At 40.9% G+C, this 25,488-nt stretch overlaps 2 protein-coding genes across 4 annotated transcripts in view; one reads left to right on the forward strand and one right to left on the reverse strand.

Moving 5' to 3' along the window:
- Positions 1-960: 960 nt before the first annotated feature.
- LOC133975773 (Na(+)/H(+) exchange regulatory cofactor NHE-RF1-like) lies at positions 961-22,456 on the forward strand. Its single transcript, XM_062413748.1, has 6 exons — positions 961-1,610; positions 14,058-14,228; positions 15,803-15,956; positions 16,080-16,126; positions 21,330-21,434; positions 21,659-22,456. The coding sequence occupies exons 1-6, from the start codon at positions 1,140-1,142 to the stop codon at positions 21,803-21,805; spliced, it is 1,095 nt and encodes a 364-aa protein (XP_062269732.1). The 5' UTR covers positions 961-1,139; the 3' UTR covers positions 21,806-22,456.
- Positions 22,457-23,177: 721 nt separating this feature from the next.
- LOC133975774 (caskin-2-like) overlaps positions 23,178-25,488 on the reverse strand; it is a 50,054-nt gene continuing 47,743 nt past the window's right edge. For all 3 annotated transcript variants that reach the window (XM_062413750.1, XM_062413749.1, XM_062413751.1), the window contains one exon: positions 23,178-25,135. In XM_062413750.1, the coding sequence (XP_062269734.1) occupies positions 25,039-25,135 (97 nt within the window). In that variant the 3' untranslated portion in view covers positions 23,178-25,038. The remainder of the gene's footprint in view (positions 25,136-25,488) is intronic.

Below are 25,488 nucleotides of genomic sequence, written 5' to 3' on the forward strand. Positions count from 1 at the left end.
GTGTGTGTGTGTGTGTTTGTGGTGTGTGTGTGTTTGTGTGTGTGTGTTTGCATAAAGAGGGAGGAAGAAAATAATTTTGATTGACTTTACTGTATTGAGAAACTATACAGAGAATAAATATAAACTTTACTTCCTGTTTGCGGGCCAAGCCTTCAAAATAAAAGCATAGGTAATTTACCACTGAGTTAAATAATTGTTTAATATTGTGGAATCATTCCTAATAGATACAATTTGCTTATCTGTGTTGAGAAATGATGCAAGTCTGTGTGATTTGCGCAAAATCTGCTTCAAAAGGAAACTTAGGATCGTTTACATTTTTGCTTCTCAAAAGTGAGGGAGCTGCTCCCAATGATAATATATATTTTTTAAATATAAAGGGCCCATCCTAGGGTGAAGAAAAACAAAAATTTAGTCGAAACACACCAGTGAAAACATCAAAAGGATTATTTATATTCAGATTCTGCCGATAGATCTAAATCTTACACACTGAACCTTTAATTGAGTAAATACAATATTTATTTTATGTCGATCTTATGAGTAAAACAGATAACAGATAAGTCCTAGAGGTCAAAATTATAAAAAAATTACCAGATTACACAAATTAACCCTACAGTCATACATACATACATACATACATACATACATACATACACACATACATACATACATACATGTCATGTCAGGTCATGATGCTCTAAGACTCCATCTAGTCTTTTGTTGAAGGAGTCCATGAAACCTTTGATCCTTTAACGGTTCCGGACCAGATTTGAATAATTCTCTACTCCATTCATCTCTACATTCACTGCCAGAGATATCAACTCTGCGCGCAGGAAGGTTTTATTTTGAAAATCTCAGGACCTCTTCTCATCTCATTAATGTAGATAGGCAGTGATATGGTGTAATAACACTGTGAGCGAACTGTTGCAACTCAACAGGTCAGGAGGGTAGGGCGTGTGTGTTAGTGTTCGTGCACGTGAGGAGGAGTGAACTCTCAGCGTCATCAGGGGAAAGTTTCCAGCGGCTCAGTTCAGCGGAAGTGAAGTGCGTCGAACAGGTGTCTGTGTGCTTCTGTTGTCCTGGGACTCGTCAGCGCGTTGTGAAGAGTTTCAAGTGGTCCGTGCAGCTGAGGTCTTTAAAACATGTCGAGCCTCCGACCCAAACTGTGCGAGCTGGAGAAAGGACCCAGTGGCTACGGGTTCCACCTGCACGGGGAGCGGGGCAAGACCGGCCAGTTCATCCGGCTGGTGGAGCCCGACACCCCCGCCGCCGCGGCCGGGCTCCAAGCCGGCGACCGCCTGGTGTTCGTGAACGGGGAGAGCGTGGAGGGCGAGAACCACCAACAGGTCGTCGGCAGGATAAGAGCCACCTCCGGGGCTCTGGAGCTCATCGTGGTGGACGCCGAAACCACCGAGCTGCTGAAGAAACACGGGCTGCAGGTTCGGAGAGAGTACGCCACGGAGGGGATCCCTCTGCCCGGCGGGGACAGCGACTCGGAGCGGGCGGAGACACAGAGCAACGGCACCCCGAGGGAGGCCACCCCTGTCCCGCGGGAGAACGGGGACACGTCCTCGCAGAGGTCGGACAGGCTGAGTGTCAGCTCCAGCATCAAGGTACGGAAAAGTCCCTCTGGTTGACCCACTGCATACTTCTACTGTGTTCGATTCCACCTATCAATACATCCAGCTGAATATTATAGTATTTTAAAAAAAAATAACTGGAAAATCAGTTAGCCTTTATGTCATTATGTGTCACAAAACACTGAACCTCACTTTCTTTAATTTATTTTGATTCTCTGAGTTTCTTAGTTTAGAAGCTGTTTCTTCCACAAATACCCAGATGGAAATGTGTGTTTCTGGTAAACAGCACTTTGTACACCTGGTGAATGAGGGTACTTTAGGACATCAGTGCGTGAATAATGTGAAAAAAATCAATATTGTCATAAAGACATATAGATCATTGTTTTGCAGCATCATTTAAAACGACTGATACATTAATATCATCAGTATACCATCTCACAGTCAGATCACTCAGATTCAGTGAAGAGCCCCTGGTTTGTATCCTCCGATCTGATCTGAGTTCAGCGTCACCTGTAATAGGTTTCCTACCATGTGGCCACTAACAGAGAGGTGACACAGCACAGTGAAATGCTACCGGCCTTTGACTTCCTCCTGTGGAACAAAGTCTTTGTCATTTATATGTCCCACAGTCTCTTTGCTTACCGTTTTTAATTCCCCCGTCAAGTTTGGCTTGTTGGATCAGATGCCTTGTCATACAGATGTAAGTCATTGAGACATGTCATTTTAACACCACTACATTATCCACTGGTGTGTTCAATTATATGAACTGATATAATTGAATAAGTAAGCTCTTATTGCTTGGCCAGACATTCAACGATCAAACTTTCAGAATAAGCTTTGTAGAAAAGGGCTTGGATTAGTAACAATACTAATGATCTGACTTCATATCTTGGAATCTGAGAATGTGCACCACATTTATAACTAAAGTACTTTGAAAGACCAGGTGTTTGCTGTGGGTTCTAAAACAATTTCAGAAGATTATTCTTTCAAAAGCTTGTAAACCCTGATTTAATTGCTGTGTAATAGCCTTGCTGAAGAACTGTTGAACTGTGAGCAACTCAGAACCAAATTTTGTGAGTTAATTACTCAGGGGGGTGTCTCCAAATGATTAACTTTAACTTTAAGCTGACCATGCAGTCAATAGGTCAAGGACAAGAAAAATCCGGTCTGAAAGACTCCTTGTCCAAGGTATCTCCACAATGAAAAGCGAGACGATCTAAAGCTGATATTGGTCAGAAAAAGATTGGCCAGTATATATGGCATTTGATGAGTGAAGAACGTCATGATGTCCCCAAATTAAGTCATGTATAGTTAAAAAAATCATATTTTTAAAGCTACAGGTATCTCTGCATCCAATAGGACTATAGACATGATATAAAGCTGATTTAGTTAAATTTATGATCACACAGTAGGATGACATCATCTAGTAGCCTAGTAATGCATTGATGTTTGCAACCAATAAGATTAGAGACAAAATGCTTTGAAAGACAAAGCAGACACAGGATACTCAGGGGGGCAATCACAAAAATCGACTGATGCTATGAAAACAACCAAGAATTAAAGCAACAAGAAGACAGCATCACGTAAAAGCAGAAAGTACAAATAAAGAGGATAGCAACAATAAAAAGAAAAGGACGATATTAAGTACAAGCAGATAGATAAATATTTGGATAAGAAAATGGAATAAAAACAATAGAACCTGAAAAGATGACATCACACAAAGAAGATGTGTGTCAATGTTTGAAGTATTTATACATAAGAGAAATGTCTGAGATTTTAGGGGGCAACAATGGAAAAAAAATTGAGTAGTCATTGTCAGTAATGGTATAGAGTATGTGAGTCGGCTTATTGTATATAAAGCAGTCGGGTCATAATCATAGTCGCCACTATCTACGATCACAATCTACGATATAATCCAAGACATATTAGGCCTTAAAAAGTAAAAATTTCAACTTTGACAAGTCTTTGAAACTGATGAAGAAGTCTTAGATATGTTTGTGGTCTCTCCTGCTGGGCTGCTTAAATCGTCAGTGGTTTATCTCTTCGTAACACTAATAGTAGCGCATGCTCTCACAGTGGACCTAGCAGCTCTCTGCAGCAAAAATGAACAACCAACAGAAAAGAGCCACACTTGGCCATTATGTAATGGTTCAATTCAATTAAATGTGAACGAGCAATTACCAGTGGGAGAAGTTGATCCAACGGTGTTAGTCTCTCTAGCATTTAGTCAGTCAGACATAGACAGTCAGGCTTTTAGGGCTGTCCAGGCAAATGTAGCTTATTTAAGGAGAGTTAATTATAAACAAATTTCAAACCACCACCACCACCAAATGTCTGCTATAACCCAATACGGTTTGTATTCGCATTAGAGGCATTAACAAACTCTGCCCCAACAACGCTGGGTCCTGACTCTTGAAAGTAATCTCTAGATGCTTTGTGGTTCTATGGCAACATTGAAAGTGCCACTACTCTGGACTTTATACATGTTAACTAAACATCAGTTAAGCATTAGGAAAAATTAGTTGAGCTTAAGAACACTGAGGAGGAGACTGCAGCCAAGGCAGAAGAGCCCAGATTAAAAAAGCCAAGTTCTTGAGTACACACAGAGCCTGACTAATGGTCAGATACTGGCCTCTGATGCCAGCCTCCAAGTGGGATAGACTTGAGTGGGCCTGGCCATTGATGACGTAAATTTAGCCCTGCTGGGCATAAAAATGTTTAAACAATTGTTTCTTTCACGTCTTTGCCGGTGGTTAGACTTGGTATTGCAGCCCAGGGCTCAGTCACTAACCTTTCTTCACTCTCAATACACCCAAAGCCTTTATGGTGATAGTCTTAACAAGGGGTTGGATATCTAATTCTGCAGAGATTGCTTTTTTTTTGCTCGCAAGATAAAAGCCTGAACTCAGCGAGCATGTCATCATATTATTGGAACATCCTGGCCTCCAGCGACTCAGTCCTCCAGCGCACCAAGAGGTCTGTTGGTCACCATAGAGACTCGGAACAGCAGAGAGAGAAGAGTCTTTTGTCAGCAGTGTTTGCATGGGGAGAAAGACTTCTAGGCCAGGGAAAAAAGTAGAGAGGGCTCTCACGCCTCAACAAGGAGGCCACGCTGACCCTGAAATACCTACACCCTCACTTTACATACACTGTCAATGGGACTGGAGTGGAATGAGAATGTGTGTGAGTGCATGAAATAGCAGTTTGTTCTCGACTTGTAGATGTGAAAATGTCAAATAAATGATGAGATAATAGGATCCTAGATGAATGGGTGTTCAAAGATAGGAGGCTAAGTTTAATTTAATGAGGTTCTTGACCAAACATGAATAGTTGCTGCCATTTCACTCCTCTGAAGTAATCTGCACTGCTGCTTTGTTTGTGAGAAAATTAGTTTGCTGGTCAGCTTTTAATCGACAATCCATTGGTTAGACAGGACACTGATTTACCACATTTACCCCATGGTCAACAACCCTTTTCCCCCTGTGGTTTGCACTCTTTAACACCTGGATCCATACGCTCAGGGTGACGGCCGTGGAGCAGCACGGGCAGCTATCGTCTTTCCAAAGGATAATTTCTTCTTCAGTGTTTCACAGCATATCTTATCACTCAGCTCATGTATGAGCCTTTGAAAGGGCAATTAATCTGTCACTTTGTTAGGTCAGGAGTAGGGAATGTTGTAAATCAAGATAACCTCAATGTTACTCAACATGGCTGCAGTTGGTTTATTCCATTGACTGGATGTTTCCAGCTATGGTATCAAACCAATTCATTACATGTGGACTTCTTTAGTACGGTTGCTGCAACCAATGAGTGTAACATTGTGTCTCAGGCATTAACATAACTACAAGCATTTTGCTTATGTAGCAATGCACTAAAAAGTTGATTAGTCATGCTGTTGCTTGCGCAATACTGGACTTTACAAACTTAGTACATGTATAAATATTTCATTATATACTTTCAATTTTTTAAATACCTTCCACCATGTTCTAAGCTGGACTTTTTTGATCTTTAGAGTTCAGGCTCATGTTATGTCAATGTTATTTCTAAATTACCACAAACTGTCCAAAGCAGTTTTTCTACTGCAGTTTAAGTATTAACCAACATCTACAATTATTGATATATTATATTATAATTGGTAATATCAGCTGATATATCGAGCTCTTAAATCTTTAAGTTGATGGCCAGAAAGATTATAAAAAATGTATAATTAAATTAAAGATGTGGTCAGGCACATTGTTTGGAGCTAGTGGAAAGCGACTCCATAAATAATCAACAATAACCTGGTCTGAAGTCAGTGATGCAGTATTTCACTGTTAATTTAAAGCACATTATAAAGATAAGTTATATGCACCTACGTAGGTAGGTGTACAATGTGCAAACACTCTGCTGGTTACACACAGATGGTCTGCATCTGCACAAAGTCACTGCAGGGAAGTCTGTTATTACCTGGAAAATCTGTCTTATATTAGCAATTGGCACACCTGACTTTTACTAAATGGGAGATGGTATTCTGAATTGTTTTAAGCAAGATTGTACAAAAAAAACTGAACATTGGGTTGGGTCAGGGAAGTACCCATTCAATTTGGGTGCAGATCCAGATCAGAAAGCAGATCCTGCTTTTTCCATCCACTTTCTTACATTGCGTTTTGCACCGTTGTCCATTGATTTCACAGGAAAAAATTAAAAGATCTTGATGAAGACAACAGGCACATTTAGGGGTCTGATATCAATGAATTTGAAATGTGTTCGTTTTAAAAGATAGGACAAAATGGTGAATATCCCTTGTGCGATTGATTGAATATAAAGGGAATGTTTGGCCTCGGTGCAGTGCCACTCTATCTGATTGTATTTTATACCTGAACCCACCCATTATTAACGATGAGCCATTTAGAACCATGCGCCTCATGTGGCCACCAGTTTCCCGCTGTCAAACTAAAGTTGATTTGAACACATCCTAAATGCATTGTGCCATGCTGTTTGGACCATGTGTTGCATTTTGAAAAGGTATTATTTAGAATTTTCTGACATTTTAAAGACACAGCAATTTGGGGGATTAAACCACCATCCTAAAATATTGTGGTGAGACTGTACTGCCCTTAAAAATAACTCTGTTGAACAGAAATATTCAATTGAGGTACTTCAATTGATAAAAATGAAATTCATGTTTTGTGGATGACCCACTCTACCTCTTGAGCCACAGCTGCCCTGTTATCCACAACAGACTTCATTTAAGTGCTGTTGGCATCAACGGACTAAGATCATCACTGCCTCATTGTTTTCTTGGAGACAAACTCTAAGCAAAGATGCACACAGTTTTAAAACAGCCCCTGCTTTTGTCCAAGTCATTGCCCCACAGTCTTTTCCTAGGATTGATTCCTTAGGATTTAAGAACAAGAAGACATAGATTAATTTTCAGCATTTTATGTTTAATCAAGACTTTGGAGCCATCACTACTATGATCTTTTTGATCCCTTCAGCAATGACTGGACCGTGAAGTTAAGCTGTCCACTGAACGTCTGTAGATCCATGCAGATTTTATCTATGGCTTTGGGATGACAGGGATTATAATTCCATTTGGTCCAAGTAATTAGTTATAGTGTCTTTGAAGCCTTTCCCTCCTGAAAGAATTGACAAGACTATATTTGACTGTGTCCTCAAGCTATAGCGTCAGGCTGCTTCTTTGTTCATTCAGAAGTTTCTAAAGTGAGAAGGCAGCAAATGCGATGTCTTCTGAAATATGGAGATTTTAGATACTTAGTGTCACCCTTTTCATTTCCAGTCAATCTATACAAGATTCTCTGAAGCGTCCATCCATTACAGCTTTTTATCTAGGACTGGGTCATGGTGGCAAAGAGGTCCAACGATTTTCCTCTTGCCTTCCACTCAACCCAGCTCTCCATGGGCAAGCAGATTTTTCCTAGAATACTTAAACGGATAGTTCAACGAAAAATGGAAATTCCCTTCATTTTCTACTCACCACTATGCCGATGGAGGGGTGGGTGAAGTGTTTGAGTCCATGAATCACTTCTGGAGTCTCTGGGGTAAACAGCATTGGGGCAAAGTCCAATACATTTAATGCCAATCGCGACCTCTTCTTCAGACGTATTAAAACAACAGAAAAACATATTTCCGCTAGCTTCTGTACCTCTGGTAGTGAAGATTTGGTCCAAAAACACATAGTAAATGACCTAGTTTCGAGACAATTATGAATGTCGGGTTTGAAGAAACTTGTATGACACAAACAAGCAGTATGGAGGCCTGTTTGTTTTTTTCTGTTTTATTACGTCTGATGTCCTAGAGGTCACCTAGGCTAAAGATGGTTTACCTCTGAAACTCCTAAAGTGTTTTGTGGAGTCAAACCCTTCACCCACCCCTCCATCGGCACCTTCACTAGCTTTTGCATTAAAAGGATAACCTGGACTTCTGAAGTACTAAGCCTGCTATCCTGAACTTTATCTGATGGCAACTTGCTAATGGCTAACAATGGTACCAGTGAATGTTTCTCTTCATATTATTGTAGTAAAATGTTACTTGACATTATCAAAATGCTAATCTTCAGTAAAGGACCTGTGCTATAATGATTTATATAGGTTACCAGACCACTTTGTTCTTCCATTGTTCGACCTCATCTTGTTGTCTGAACTTTGGAAATTTTGTATTTTCTCCATTACACTCACACAACAAGCTTTGGTGTGTGATCTATTCTCCACTTCCTTGTGGCTCTTGTTTTAATTTTGGTTAAATTGTGTCTAGAAAAAAGAATGTTTAAGGATAATGAATCTTTAAACTAACTTTAGTAGCATTTGGGGCAGGGACCATGTCTATAACCACACACACACACACACACACACACACACACACACACACACACACACAGACACCACATATAAACATGACTTCATACGTATACAAGGCAGGTTCCTCTGTCAGTAGAGATGAGGACTGTTGGATGGAAGCTGCATGTGAAGAAACCACTTCCTGTTCTCATAGCTAGTTGCTATAGTGCTGAGGCCACATTGTTTGTCTTTGTCCCAGCCAGATAATGATAACCATGATATTACATACAGTGGCAGCTCTATGCAGTGTCCTGTATGTGTGATTATGTAAGCCAATACCCTCCTCAGGCAGTAAACACAAAGATATATTCTAATCCAGCAAGTGCATAGTCCTTCTGTATGTACAGTTTGGACGTAACACAGCAAAATTCAGTGGAGGATCATATGTGTCACAACACGTTTAGCTGTCATGTAAACCTGTTCGGGTGGTGCTACAAAAATAGCTCCATTTGTTGACATGGGGCCGTCACCCTGTATCTGAAGAACTAGTGAATCATGCGTTGGGGTATAGCCTTGTTTCCCTTCTGTAGGACTTAGCCCAGATATAGTTATTTACATTTTCACACCACACTCTATTAAGGGCTTTTTTTCGCCCTTAGTTCAAGGTCCTCCCAACAAGTTAGTCTTCACTAACCAGGTTGGAGCACAGGACCTGATGTTTAACTACAGCGAGCTGTAAAACCATTAACCTTTGATATTCAACAAGCTTAGGGAATGTTTACTGTGGCTGGTGCTGTCACAGTTAAACTAGGCTAATGCTGCAGTCAAACTGTGGCTGTTTGGAGCAGTTTACAAACTCCATGTTGTTTCTATGACAATATGTGTTAAGTTTCATCCACTGAGTCTACAACCACACTCACATGATTAAGCTTTAAAATGCATCACTTCTGCATCGTTTACAACTGGTGTTCACACTACAGCTCTGGAGCTGCTTAGTCCCTGACACGTACACTTCTGAATCGCTCATCATCTTGGATAATGAATTACAAGCATTGCTAACACTTTCAGTGTTAGCAACAGTAATAGTCGATTCTAGAAATTATTGGTCCTATCTTTTTGGCATTGCTGTAACTTGTTCTTTGTCTTCTCTGTAATTAGGCAACTGCGGACTAGATCAACCTGCCTGTTGGCCAGTGTGCTTGAAAGGTCATGTGACAGACATGTTAGTATGGATGGAGATTATTTCTGTTAAAGTGCTGTAATGGCCGTCTTGACAGAGTTCAACTTAGTTTGTTTAAAGCATTCAGAGACCTGGCTGGTTTGTTTGTGGTGAATCCCCACAAGGCTGCAAGTAATCTTCTGTAGTCTAATGTGATCTCTGATCTCCCTGTGGAGACAAACCACAATGGTTTATGTTTCTTCTAAATTCCCATATGCCACTGACCTGTCTGGGTGTCAGCAGCAGGGATTGGCTCCAGCTCCTGCCGCCACCTTCAAGGATGAGTGATATAGAGAATGGATGGATTACTTTTACTCTTACTGGCTGATCCTTAAAGACAGCAGTGTATCTCATTCCCTTGTGGTAGCTTTGTGATGGTCATAACTAAATGTTACTTTAATGCAGCGGCCTTACAGATTTCCTTTGTTTTCCTGACTGACAAGAAATAGTGTACAACAGGTCAGTTGATGTAAATTAAACAAAAAAAGTGAATATGTTCAATATGTTATGCTTCCTGTCAGTTTAGCTGCAGGGGAAAAGTTACTTATCTCAAATGTCAAGGATGAAAACTCAGCCAAGGTCACGACAGCTGAATATATTATCACGTTGACCACTTTTATTTCTAACCTCTCTACACTGGATATTACATACGATTCTCATTTACTGTAGGTATTATTTTAAGTTGTAGAGTATTGAATGTATATTTATGTGTTTAGATGCATAATAAATCAATTATATAAAGGGTAGGCATGGAGAGATATGTGATGCTGCATGAGCTGAAAGAGACAGGTCTCGTAAAACAACAGGTTAATTTCTGTACTTTGGTCCATGTGATTCACCGCTTCAGCAGTAGAAACGGGCTAGACTTCACACTGCTCCGGCAACTGCTTTTCTAGTTTTGATGAGCAATAGTTTACTGTATTAGTTTTTAATTTTTTCCTTAGTTTTTTTCGCTATTCACACACACATTAATACAATGTTTCTCTTGTTTGCACATGGAGAGTTCAGCATGCTGAATGGGGAAAACTGGGATCAAACCGGCGTCCTTCTGTTTATAGGACGACCCACTCTAACCCCGGAGCGGCTAAATCTGAGCATACTCATGATATGTATGTTTTCAGATTGTTGAATATTTATAAATCTTCTGATGCAGAAGTCATAGATTACTATCTATGTAACATAGCCTCAGGAAGGTTTTCATGATGGTAGTGGTTGTTCATTACATCCTAAATAGTTGCTGCTAATAACTAATTTACAAACATTTGAATGGTCCCAAAGTTTTGGGGATGAGGCCAGTTCTGGCTATTGAAATTATATAATAATAATCAAAGCATTGTGTATTGGTTGAGTGGCCCTGCACTATTTAGTGCTCAGAGCATTCTCTGTATCTCAATGTGCACTGATATATTGTGCATCACTTAACAAGTCACATTATTACATGTGTAACATGCCTTTAGCTATAATATACTGGTGTCCAAAGTAGTATGTTCCACTGGGTAACACTTTCTAACAGCATGTACGTGACAAAATGTTTTAAACCATGAAATGGCATACCACTCGTCAACATGGTAAGAGTCAGTATGGGCGACTGAGTACTGCACAAATACAACCTTCAATGCTGGGATCATCTTATAGTTGTTGGCCAGTCACATATTATATCACAGAAGTATTTCAGATAGACTTTGGGTGTGGAAACACATCCTCTTTGATGTGTTTCCACAGCAGAGGATTGCGTTAGCATGAAAACACTGAAAATAGTTTCAGAGTTAGCATGCGGAAGAGACTCTGCTGACTGCTGGACTTCAGCCCGTGGTGTCATTATCATACAGCACCCACTGCCGCTGCACAGTTTGATTACGAGTGGCGCTGCTGACAGTGTGGTTTTCCTGTGCGCACTGACAAATCTGGTTTTCCAGTGTGTCAGAGACAGCTGCTGTGAAACACAAAACCTCTCAGCATTACCTTAATGTTTCTATATGTTCTCATGGCAGTTGCATCGTTTGAGCGTTACCGTAATGATCTGTGTTTAATCAGTTCTCGGCTTCAATAAAAAGCTCCACGGCCTTTTCGTACTGAGGCCAAATGCAAGGGAGGCAGCAAACAACAAAAGGCTGCTCTACACAGGCGGAGACACCTGCTGGCCGAATAATTAAAGGAGTCTGTGGTGAAATATATTATTTCAGCTCTGCCAGTAGACAGGATGATCATTCTAACTGAGGATTGTACAGAAAATGTCAACAGTTTTGAATCTGATCAATGAGAAATCTGGCCTGGTATTCTCCCTGAGCTTCTCTCACTCCCTCCCTTATCCCTCCTCCACCTCCCTGCTGGGTGCTGTCTCAACGCCCGGGACCTTGGCCCGTTAGGACTCTCTGTACACAGGCTGACGAAAACAACAGACCTTATCCAGTGGGGAGAGTGTGAAATCTGACCAGCAACATATGTCAGCTGTGAAACAGAGGCATAGACCTACCTGAGCATATCACTCGCATGCAGAGAGAGATAGGGATTAAGGTCAAGTGTGATCGAAAGAATTATGGCAATAGGAATCAAAAATGTCTGTTTCCCATGTGTCCTCACAGTTTGCTTCTTTCATTGATTCTCTGGCAGAGAGGCAGAGCTAAAGTGTGAGTGAAAGACAGAGGTGGCAGTCTCTGTGCTCATCTCCTGTGGTGTAGTAACTGGATTAAAGTTTGCTTGTTCACCTTAAATGATGGGTTCAAATACTCTACAGCAGCCAAGAAGTGCTTGTTAGATCCGTTGTCGGAACTCACCTTTTTGTGTAATGGAGATCTATCAGGGTAATCAGAGTAATGTGTAGACGCCACTTTGATTGTTATTCAATTTGAGCAAACATGCACGAAGATAACAAATTAGCATAATCAATGCCCCCTTAATACCATACAAGGCCATGCACTAGTGCACACTAGTGTTCATTCATGAAAATATCATCTTGATATCATTATCAAAAAAAGTATATAGAAGTCAAATTGATTTTAGAGATCCAGGAAAGCAGAGGTATTATTGCTGTTTGATGGGTCGCACTGTCACTGAAATAAAGAAAAAATAGATTGACATGAAAAGAATGACTCGCCACAGAAAGGCGAACAGGTCTTGCATGAGGCCCATTGTATCGCTGCTCTTTGGAGCTTGATTTCCTTAAAACAGCTGATTGCTGCTGCTAAAAAAAGGTTGAGGAGAGTGGTGGGACAGAGAGTGAACCAAAACAATGATTGGAAAGATGTTAAAAAGGCTCTGTAGAGCTGAGGTGAGCTGTGTGTTCTGTTGGTTGATCACTTCAAATGAGACCTCTCACATACATGTCATAATTTGAATCGACTGTTGCAGCCCCTGACCAAGAAGGAGGTATATGCCTCTGCTTGTTGTAGAAAGAAACCTGTAGCGCACAGCATTGTGTACCTTGCACCTCACATGTTATATCATCCGTATCTTCTTCATTAACAACCAGGAGTTACGTGGGTTTTGTCATAAATGTGTGATTCCATCCAAAGGTTCACCCGAGATCCCGAGATCCCTAGATCGACCTGCCCCACCCGGGGAGCTTCAGCAATCATCACCTACTCTGATTTGATATTAACCTCTGTGAAATTGTGTAAGCCCCATTGTGAGTGTTTGAGAGGCAGTGCGTCTGCCTTGAGTCAGCGCTGAGGTTCAATGGATGATCTTCATGGTCACTCGGCAGAGAATCATTGACAGATGTGCCACTGATAGAGGATGCTGGATTGATTGCTGTGGTTTTTATTAGGTGATGGAAGTGCAACAGGTGGTTGGGGGGGGGGGTCATTTTATCAGGGCGTCCACTGTTACTGCACATGTCAGCTGTAAAAAGGTTTAGAGGTCGTTTTTTTACATAGCTGTGGAAGTTGCTGAACAAAATGGCGTTTCTCACATTCTTATGTGCAATAAACAGAACAATATACATTATATAAAGAACAACAAATACAACTTTAAAAAAACACAACAAAAATGATGAAAAAATGTTAACACAGCACAGAGGTATTAGGTTTAAAGGGCATTTAAGTTATACATAGTGGTTTATAAATGGTATTTACTATAAAAAAGTAATACTGTCAAAATTATGGGATGGCAAGTCAAATAAACCCTGCGCTTGCACTCAAGTATGCTGCAGAAGTTAATTCTGAATTCTGATTTCCGAGGACCTATCAATGAAATATGTGACATTTAAGATAAGACATTAATTTGTCAGTTCTCTTTATTTTTGTTTAAGTTTGTATGATATTGACTGAGTGACAATTTTTTATTTATTAAGTCCACTATCACAAGTTATAAGATGTTTACCATAATTTTAGTTATGACTTGAGTTAGATGATATCTTGAATTAATATCATCATTTTGAACGAGTATTACATGGTTCTGACTTTGCGTATTTTATGTAAAGAGTCCTACTTGAAATTAACTGTCTTACTGACATTCTGCTGTGTGTGTGTTTGTGTTGGTGTGCAGGATGAGAGAGGTGGGCTGCGGCCTCGTCTCTGCCACATGAAGAAGGGAGCTAACGGCTATGGCTTCAACCTGCACAGTGAGAAGACTAAACCGGGCCAGTTCATCAGAGCTGTGGACGATGACTCCCCAGCAGATAGAGCCGGACTCAGACCCCAGGACAAGATCCTCCAGGTACACAACACACACGCTATCCCACTACTCTGTGTGTGTGTGTGTGTGTGTGTGTGTGTGTGTGTGTGTGTGTGTGTGTGTGTGTGTGTGTGTGTGTGTGTGTGTGTGTGTGTGTGTGTGTGTGTGTGTGTGTGTGTGTGTGTGTGTGTGTGTGTGTGTGTGTGTGTGTGTGTGTGTGTGTGTGTGTGTGTGTGTGTGTGTGTGTGTGTGTGTGTGTGTGTGTGTGGTTAGGAAACAGAGATGGTACCTAACTGGAATGTGCGTATGTTTCCGTGTGTGTCTTGTACGTAAAGAGTGATTATTGTTGTGCGTCTGATGCACATCGCAGGTTTCTCTCTTGCTGTGGGAGTGTGTGTGATGACCAGGTCTCCTGACCAGGTTGAACAGGCTCAGAGTTAATCCACTTACTGTTTCTGTGGGCCGAGTTTCAGTCTGCAGGACCTCTCGAGTGCAGGAGCGAAGCAACAATACGGAGGCTGGACGTGTACAGTAGTGGTATAATCCTGTATGTGTGCAGTATTCGCATCGACATTCAGTAAACGGGATGTGGTGGGGGCTTAGGAGGTGGATTTGGGGAAACAGAATGCGGAGAATGTGATGAATTCTTAGCAGAGGTCATGGGTCACTTTAGATGAACATAGTTCTGTACCAGCGTGGGAGCTGCTGAGACTGAGACGTTCCTGACGGTATTCCCACCTCAGCTCTGCCTCCCACTGGAATTCCTTCATCACTTATCTCCCTGGATGCTTGATTAGATCCAGTGCTGGGAGTAGGCTTGCACGCCACGCCCTGTAATAACACATGTGCCAGACATTTGCCAGCACTGGTTGGGGTACCATTACTGATATCTTTACATTTAAATATAAGGATAAATCACATGCTTCGCCTTCTCCTTTATGTGGGAGTTAGGGTCATGCTATTATTTAAGTTCTATGTTCCAAGAAACAGGAATATCTCCACCAGTGAAAGCTGACATCCTTTTCTTCATTGTGTAGGACCAACTGGAATGCAATATATAAGTCTACTTTGATATTACAGACATATAATTCAGGGCTTGAAAGTTACCCATTTTTATTGCACAAGTGGTCAGCTCTAAGTTCTTCCACCTGGCACAACTATGTGTCTCCTGTGACCATTTGTGGTTGGAATTCACTTCCTGCTCTTAATACAAATAATCATGTTTTCTGTGTGTGTGAAAGTGAGCTGCTTCAGTGTCAGTATGTGTTATTGCAATAAAAAATTGTTTTTCATTTGAAAAGAAAATCGATATTTGACAACCAGTGGTGATTTTCTGGTTGTGGCCACAAATAGTGATCTCTGCGTGACCGTATATTTGATAAAAGATCAACATTGACCTTATATAAATCTGGAAATAAAGAGTGTGTACATGGAAACTGGACTGGTTGTTAGAGGAGTACAATCATAGTATTTGTAGTTATTTCTATGTTGAGATAAACGTTGGACTTTTCCTCTCCTCTCCTCTCCTCCCCTCCTCTCCTCTCCTCTCCTCCTCCTCTCCTCTCCTCTCCTCCCCTCCTCTCCTCTCCTCTCCTCCTCCTCTCCTCTCCTCTCAGGTTAATGGTATGACTGTAGTCGGGATGCAGCACTCAGAGGTGGTCGGGGCCATCAAGGCCGGAGGCGACAAGACCGAGCTGCTGGTGGTTGATGCTGAGACTGAAGAGTTCTTCAAGAGATGCAATGTCCTGCCCACCGAGGAACACCTAACTGGTAACACACACACACACACACATGAACACACATACATACACACACACACACACACAAACACGTGTTTTTGCAAGTGAATGTGGATGAGAGGAGAGGCCTTTACGTTTTCTTTCCCCACTGTAGGACCTCTTCCTCAGCCAGTCTCAGAGAGAGCATCAGAGGACAAGGAGGTGAGGACCACTACACACACACAAACAAAGACAAACACACACACACATGTTCCCTGACAGACAGTGGCTTGAACATGCCGCGTTGATCCTCTCTGGACATTCCTGGTAGCAGATTAGGACGGCCTGGTCAGTGTTATGTGAAGCTGTCTTCATGTGCGCTCTGTCAGGTCTGGCTTGTTAAACTCTGCAACACAGATACACTCTGACTGACAACATTTAGGAAGACTGATTCTGTATATTCAGAATGTCTACTGGTAGTGGAAATACATCAAGACTCATCTTCAGTTTCTGGCTTTTTTTATTTAGACTTTTTACATCACAAGTAAAATCTTTTTTCCTTTTATTATTATTTATTACATTGTCATTGATTTCAGCAATAGTAATTCATGGATCTTGAGGAAAAAGATATGGAATATTTAGGGAACTGATATCCATGAGTGTGTGATTTGGTGCAGTGTTGAATTTACTGTTGGGCCTCGGCATAGTTGAGCGCTCTGCTACACTTGCTGCTACTGTTATTACCGTAATCACTTGCCGTTGTTTTGGTCATAATAGATTCTCACTTCTGCTACCTGGAATTTGGGAGTATCAACACTTCAAATACACTCTCAAAGGCCTCACGCTTTGACCCATTTGATGGAGTGGACATAATGACAATTCATTCAGAAAACTTACCACCACCCTTCTGTCCATAAGCAAGTGAAAACAACAATGCAAAATTAGGTTGAGTTGAATGTATTATTGTTTAAATATCAATCCACAACCACAATCTGATAATTTTTTACCTTCTAGCTTCTGCTGTCTTTCTAAAATGGTCCTTCACTCAACTATAGTGGACAAAATAAAGAATTAACCCTTGTATGGTGTTCGGGTCTGTGGGACCCGTTTTCAATGTTTTCTAAAAGAAAAATGATGCGATAAATATTTTTTTCAACCTGAGACTCATTGGCCTTGGCTCATTTTCTGTGATGAACATATAAAATAACATATTTTCAGTGACTGTACACTGTACATCCCCCCTACACATTTACATTACATATGAGGTGTTCGGATCCACTGGATCCAGGACTACAGAAAGTGTTAAATTGTACATTTCAAGCACCTCTGCTCCCACATTCCTGTATATAAAATATAGATGTTTCACGCAAGACAGAGGATCTTGCAGGAAATCCCGCCCCCGATATGCAAATTGGGGCCGGGATACAACAAATAAATAGCTTTGACAATCGGGCTCCTTATCACAATCCTTGAAGATGGCAAAAAGGTTCTCTGCTCAGAGGGCCTTAGAAATGATTTTTGAAGAGAGAACATCCTTGGTAGATAATGAAGGGGAAGAGTTTTCAGAATATGAAGATCATGTTTCTGTAGATTCAGATTCTGACAGTGAGCTTGAAGAAGAGGATGAGATTGACCATCAGCCAGCTATGAAAAAAATCCATCTGCAGTCAGGCCCAAATCCAGGCAAAACGTTTTTTCCAATAATATCTTGATTGTAATTGATCAGTTTCTTTGTTTTATTGCATTTTTTCACAAAAAACGAAAAGCACTCTTTTTCATAAATGTGATTTAACAGGGGTAAATAACAAATATTAACCATATATGCTGTTTTTATTTCTTGTAATTAGGATAAAGTAAACATCTGTTAAGTATTTTTACAAAAATTGTTGTAGCTGTATTGATTGAAAGACCGAATAATGCAGTGGGTCCACCAGACCCGCAAACATTGGCTGAGTGACCAAAACACGAATACCATACAAGGGTTAAATGAATTTGTTAGATATGAGGGAATTACACAAAAAAATCTTTGAACATCACTTTTTTCCTGTATTCCCAGTAGGAAGTAGCACATCTCATACACAACGGAAATTCAAAGTACTTAAGAAAGTGCATTTCAAAGAAAAAAAAACAAGGCAACATTAAACAGTGAAATACAGGATACAGAGTTTAAATATTTTGAAACGATTCAAGAAGGCAATAGCTAATAAATACTTAATTGATTACCATGGTTAATATGAGATAAGCTCTATTTACAGTCTATGTGAGGTTTATTGTGGTTTTTTGCTGCAAAGTTTCTCTGGACTTTTGTAATTAAGGTTTGAGACGATCATATGGTTAAAGTGAGTAGTATGTTCAGCAGGTAGTTTTTTGGCCCTCCCGTCCTTCAGGCATCGCTCCGAATAGTGCTACTGTGGGGTCTTGTGGGATGTCCTGTTGGTATATCCCTTTGAGGGCATCAAAGACCTATCTCCAGTATGTGTTTAACTCGGGGCAGAGCCAGAATATATGTGTGAATATACGTGTTACACAGTCCCGCCAACACAAGTTGGAATGCATCGAGCCCATCTTGGTTAATAATTCTGGTGTTCTGAAGAATCTGGTAATTATTTTCCATTTAAATTTCCTGCAGGTGTCTGTAACTAGGTGTGCCTCTGTGTACATCCCCTACCAGGTACTCTGTGGTATGACCTCGCTCATTTCCGCTTCCCATCTCTGCTTTATCAGTAGGGAATTATGTAGACTGTTATATAGATTGCGTATTGTTTTCAAATCCTCGTTACCCATCTGTATTTCTATTAAGAACCCCCTCCTCCCTAGTTAGTTTGACAACTCTGGGGCTGCGTCGCTGTACAGTCCTAACTGCAGTCACCTACTTGAGCTTCCTGAAAGTAAAGTTGCAACCACTTCCTGTCAGGACATTGTTGCTGTCCAACAAAATTAAATCCCTGCTCTTACTTTTCATTATTATTGTTCCTTGTTCGTAGTATTTCCTGTAACAAAGCAACCAACTGCAGAGTCTGCCAGTCATGCTTCCTGTTGACACCACACACCCAGTGTATGTGAGTGGTCAGGTGATACATGCCTTCAGATGTATGAAACTACATTTTAATAAAAATTCCTAATCGCAAGGATGTGCAGTGCAAACTACATTTCACCTAGTGCACCTTTCAGGTTGCGAGATTATTGTCGTCTTGTACTTCCCCATGAGTAATACCCTCAGTCACCACACGCTCTGGTGTAAACGTTGTAGCTGTGAATAACTAGCGCTGATGACATCATTAGGACTTGAGTAAAGTTGACAAAAGGCGTGTGAAGCCACAGGAGACGTGATGGGACACGTTTCTAGATGGCCTCCGTGATCTTGACGTGTGAATTCAGCGAAGGGCCCTTTAATTAGCAGACAGTGTGGTGTGACGTTCCACAGGCACAGCAGGGAGAGTTTATCAAAAGTAAACACTCTTCTCCCCCCCTCCCTCCCCTCTACATACAAACACAAACACACACACTGACAGTGACAACATGGGAAAAGTGGATTGGCCCCTCTGGTGACATTCTGGCTGACCCTTCACCATGGCAACGAGAGCTCAGCTCTGTGCATTCCCCCCCCCCTCCCTTCTCTCTCTCTCGTCTGTGTCCTGGAGGATCATGGGATTGAAGTGGCTTTAACTCTGGAGGCGAGTTGGGGATTATGCAAATGAGACGCCTAACGAGCGCTGTTCACATAGTCGCACACGCAGCTAGAATCTCACTCCGCCTCAGCAGGAACAATCACTCATTCACCGGCGGTTGCATAACCCAGTGCCCGGCCTAAACACCACCTCTGACCCGCACTGTGTGTTTGTGTACGCACTGGGTTTCATCGGCTGCCAACATAAGCAGATGGGTCCGGTTGTTCCTTAATGCCAAGAGGAAACGGCTATTTCCCGTTATTCATCTATGAAGCCGGACTGATGGAACTTCCCAAACTAACTCACCTCTCTCCTCTCAACTTGTCATTTCACCATTCAGTAGCCTCCTCATCTCAGATCTACACTCGCACTAATGTTTGCAGAGAGTTTTGATCCGGGCTCAGGTTTTCTGCACCTTTTTAAAAAGAATGAGCTCAGTCCCATGATGATTTTACACCTTAGCTATCTGATGTAATTGTTTTAATTAAGTCCCTGTAGCATTTCTTTTATTTATTACCTCCTTGCTGTGTTGTATTTATTTGAGATCAGATTAGATAAAGATTAAATAGTGTAAAATAAATATGTAGGAGATTCAATTTAATATCAATACTTGGTGCTGCCGCTTGGCCCTTGTTTGTTGTTTACATGTTTTTCGAAGAGCAGCTGCTTCTGCATTCATTCATGCATAGAGTGAGTCCAGTGTACTGTTGAAGAGCTCCCGCGGGGGAGAACATGAGCAGGAAAGTGTTAATAATATGTCAGTGTTTTCAATCCTGCTCACAGATAAGTGCTGACGCAGAATCTCAGCTTTACATTAATAAGTGAGCTGCACACATCAGGCTCCTGACCGCTGGGCTCTACTGACCTCTGCTGGACAGTACGGTCAAGTAGGATTTTGATCAGTAATGAAGTATTTTACTCCAGCAAAGAATCCAAGGAAGGAACAACTGGACAGACATACTAAATATTCACGAACAGTTATTTTTTTTAAATCAGATTTGACTGGTTATTCCTTACATGTAGTTTTTATCTCAACATTCATGTGGATTGGGGTCTGGTCTAGTTTGCCCCAAAGAACAAGGGGACGTTGCTGAATTGGTTTGCGATTGCTGATCAGATAAATATAGATACACTGTACATTTTATACAGGAAATGTCCCTGTTAGCTTTTTTAAATCCTAATTTAATTCAAACTACTTTTAGAGTAGCCTTACAGTACGAGCTACACAAAACCATTCTCATACACACACACACACACACACACACACACAGAGAGAGCTTTTATTATCCCACATCATTCACATACTCCTAGTACAGCCGTGAGGTTCAGTATCTTGCCCAAGGACACTTCGGCATGCGGACTGGAGGAGGTGGGGCTCCTTAGATAATGGATGACCCGCCTAACCCCCTGAACCACAGCCGCATTATTGATATTTCTCTTAGTGTCATCAAATCTTCATCAAATGTTCCGAGCCCAAGCCAACCACAAACATTTTCTATTACTGTGATTCACCGGTTCCTTCATTGAACACACACACACAGACACACACACAGTTCTGCTACCAGTAGTGTTTTTAAAGATTTAAAGAGAACTACTGATGCTTCTCAGTATGAGAGGCAACGAGGCAAGGAGTAGTAAAGCTAACACAATGCTGGTTTTGTCTTTTAGCGGGAAATAAAACAATAACAGATTTATATTCTAATCTCCCCCTTACACCCGCTACATATGAACACAGTGTCTGTCGTGTGTTTAAACAGGCGTCAGCAGTGATCAGGGCTCACGTGCCGGCGAGTCCCACAGCTTCCACTGCCTCGTCCGACACCTCCCTGCCAGCAGCCAGCCGCAGCTCCCCACCTCCAGAGGTACAGTGTAATGCCTCATTTGACTTTTTGTTTCTCTTTGGCACATTATTTTGGAATACATCCAATATTGTTGTGATTGATTTAAAGAAATATAAAGAAGCTTTAGCAGAATGATAATGGCTGCCGCCAGGACTATCTAAGAAAACAACAAAAGCAAGCCCTTGAGACGAGGGCCATGGTAACATATATTGTTGACTAATGTGTGTGTGTGTGTCTGTGTCTAGGTTGAGAGTGCCCCACAGCAGGATGACAGCCTGGGTCTCAGTATGTCATTGGCTCAGGCCAGAGAAAGAGCCCATAAGAAACGAGCCGCCAAGAAAGCCCCGGCAATGGACTGGAGCAAGAGGAACGAGATGTTCAGCAACTTGTAAACATCATCTTCATCGGCATCATCTTCAGTTCATTCTCCTCCAGACTCGTCCATCGTGACTCCAGAGAAATAATCAGCCCGCCTTCTGTCTGGTTTCGCTTTTTTATCACAGTGTGACTGAAGAACACAGTTTTTATTTAGAACATTTTAAAATCCCCCGTGTGGAAACAGTATTATTTGATGATTCTGTTGGTTTTAATTTAGGGTTTTTCCACATTTGAAATGTCACTGTCACAAACAAGAATGAATGTTAATATATTAAGAAGAATGTGGGAGAGAGAAAGAAAAGTAATTTACAGTTTTTCTCTATAAAAAAGAAAGACCACGTCAGGAATAGTAGGAAAAGTAGATTATTGTCAGAGTCGTGATTTAAATTCAAATGAATGTCAGACCCTTGGTGTCTGTAATCAGCAACTAGAATTAAAGAGAATTTTTGTGTCTGTGAATGAACGCCGAGTCCGTGAATAACATTCCATGACGACAGCACAGTCAGAATGTTGGCGTCTGTAGACGTATGAGGAGACTGTAAGTTCTGTGAGGTTCGTCCAGTCATATTCCCCCCCCAGGGCTTCTGCCCTCATTATACGTGATTCAATGAAATAATTTTTTCACCTGTACATACATGAATAAATGATTTTAAGAGGAAACAAGATTTTGTGCGAGTCCAGATAAGTTTGTCCTGATTGTGATGAGATTTAAAGATGCACATGAGAAAATATGAAGGTTCAGATACTCATGGAGAATTTGCTAACAGATACATTTGATTTAACGAAACTGAGTCTGTTTTGTATTTTACATTGTGGAGCTTAGAAACATTCATGTCACCCTAAAAAAACAAGGGCCACTCAAGTCTTGTTACCATTGCAGTGGATCAGTGTTTAACATGACAGGGCTCAGTGATGGAGCCAGATTGGTTCGCTTCATGATTCTGCTTTTTGGTTTTACAGCGTGTCTAGTGCGTCTGTGTGGGTGAATGTCCTTTCAACTCGACTTGGGACACAGACTTTTTTTTTTAAATCACTTATATTATGAAGCCTTTTATTTCCTTTTGCAAAATCCCCCCATTTCCCCCAGGGAACAATCCATGGATCTTGATGAAAAAATAAAACAGGCTTATTTAGGGAACTGTGAGATCTGGTTTTTGGTCATGGTGGAGGTGCGCCCTCTCCTGGGTGTCATTCAAGTATCAATTCAAACCTTTAATTTAGCCTCAAAACCATTGAGGTTTCCCTCATGATGAAATATCCATAGTTATTCAAAACAAATTTAAGACAAACAATTCTCTGTGAACTGAACTGGATTGAAATTCAAGTTTCAGCATGAATCATCTAAAATCCACTTTACTTTTTATGTGAACACACCCAGACAAACACTTCCATTACAAATTCTCTTTTTTAATGGCTTCCAGGATGATACAGTGTTATTTATCAATACTATTAACAGTTAAAGTAACAGGCATCCTTTAAAACTGAACAGAGGAACAGATAGTGCTAAGACTTCAATGTCTTGGTGTCAAAATGCTTGAAAACATTCCGACTCCCTGATAATGTTACAGTTCAGCTACATGTTCTCACGGTAAACGTTGGGGAGAGGTTTATGAGAGCAGTTATAAAACAAGAAAGTAAATCAGGGAGTGCAAAGAGATGAAGGAATAAAGGAGGGTTCACGGAGAAGCAGTGGATTCTCTGTCAGCGTGAGGAAGTGGAGATGGACCGATGGATGCAAGCAAAGGAAACCACATGGAAGCAGAGATCAACTCTCTGGGATAAACGTGGCCGAATTAAACCTGAAGAATCCACCTCTATTCTGTGTCTAATTGACGTTTTAATTCATTCTAAGACTCTTAAGTTTCCTGCTTTAACCTTCACATGTCTACGTGTAGCCATTGCTTATATTCAAAAGGGGACTTTTATTTTGTAGGAGCATCTTCGATACAATTGCGTCTTCAAAGATAAAGATGCGATTGTGTATATGTTACCCCATCCTCATCCCTACGATGAGCCTTCTATGATTGGTTAGAGGAGCATGGGCTCGCTCAAAAGTATCTTGATGTTATTAAAGAGACACACTCTTGTTTAAAGTTTAAGTTAACATAAAAACTGTAAATGTTAAAGCAAGAAACTAATGCATAGTGACACTGGAATAAGTTTGGCAGACACATGAGCAAAATGATAAAACACAAAGTTACATTACATTATATAATATACATTTTGTTACTCCATTTTAAATAAAGACTAGGGAAATAAAAATATAATTTCATCAATATTTACTGTTAAGTTTGATAGTGTCTCATTTTAATGCAATTTAAATTCATCTGTTTACAATAGTTTTTTTTAAATATAAAAATGGACTTTACATATTCTGGTGGTACGTGACACACTGCACACTCAGCTCCTCTTTAGACACTCCTCCTCTCACAGTGCATGAGTCATGTTTGAATAGTGAACGTGTTCGTTCAGGATGTTGACCTTCCCTGAAAGCGTTGGAGAGCATCTCCCGTTCTTTGGAAACAGCACATTTACAGTAAGTTCTCTCCGCAGCACCCTGAGGCGAGCTGAGGGGAGGTTGGCGGAGCTCCACAGACCCTAAATCACCACTCGGAGAAGCAGAACTTTTAAAGAAGTTTCCTCACAAAGAAACGTCTTAATGTGCCACTAGCAGAGGATCCCAGACTTTGGTAAAAACGTATCTGCTACATACACATAAATGGAATACATTGCTTTTTACCGCAAGAAAGACATTTTCCCATTTATTGACAATAAGCAATAATGGAAAAGTGGTCTGAAACTTTTGGAACCCAGTGTATATAACAATTCTAATACACACCAGTGCTTTAAACACTAAGTCAGTCAATAGGAACGCCATTTGTTAAAAAACAAACATATAGAAGTATAAATATATTCAATATAAAGATATCTGACTACACACATACACAGTGCCACCATAGATTTATCTATATATTTACAGGTGACGTGAATAAAATGGACCCTCTTTCCCTTTTAGTGTTAATGTACTGAACATACACACATGTCCGGAGGCTGATGCTGCAGCCACTGTCGGTTATCGCTCCAGTAACATTCCCAGGTGTGTGTCCTCGGGCGAAGTGCTTGCGTTGAGAAAAAAAAAAAAGGGGGGGGGGGGGGGGTGATGCTGTGGAGTCCTGCAGCGGCTCTGAGCTCCTCTATCTCTGTGCTTCTCCTCTGTTTTCTCCCTTTGAAGAAAGAGGCCGGGGGGTCACTCCAACATGGCGTCCAGCTGATCGGCCAGGTCGTCAAACATGTTGCTGATGTCGTCCAGGATGTTTCCTGCTGCCTTCGCGGTGCCGCTGCCGCTGAGGAGAAAGAGACAGAACAAGGTTTCAGATACAGAACGTAGAGTCAAGTTCTCCTACAGCAAGTTATTGACGTAGAAAACACGCTCTGTAAGACTTTGATGTTGAATTTGAGCTTTTTTGCTACTTTATATTTATATATATTCACTTTATCTACTTTCTTGTATCATCTTTCTTATTCATGAGACATCTTTGAGAATAATTGTCAATTCTTTTAATACATATCAGCTGATATATCCCAATAGGAAATGTATTTGTTATAACCATCAGGCTCAAGTTTTATAAATATAGTATGAAGAAATACATGAGCAGTTTTATGCCTCTCTCTCGTCAAGTCCCTTTCATGGGAACGT

This window comes from Platichthys flesus, chromosome 20 (assembly GCF_949316205.1).
Source record: "Platichthys flesus chromosome 20, fPlaFle2.1, whole genome shotgun sequence".
Lineage (NCBI taxonomy): Eukaryota > Metazoa > Chordata > Actinopteri > Pleuronectiformes > Pleuronectidae > Platichthys > Platichthys flesus.

Excerpts from the sequence above, each read along its gene's own strand:
- LOC133975773 (XM_062413748.1), top strand. The coding sequence starts at position 1,140 with ATGTCGAGCCTCCGACCCAAACTGTGCGAGCTGGAGAAAGGACCCAGT. Across the intron at positions 1,611-14,057 it reads GTGTCAGCTCCAGCATCAAG|GATGAGAGAGGTGGGCTGCG; the intron begins GTACGGAAAAGT and ends GTTGGTGTGCAG. Across the intron at positions 16,127-21,329 it reads GAGCATCAGAGGACAAGGAG|GCGTCAGCAGTGATCAGGGC; the intron begins GTGAGGACCACT and ends GTGTTTAAACAG.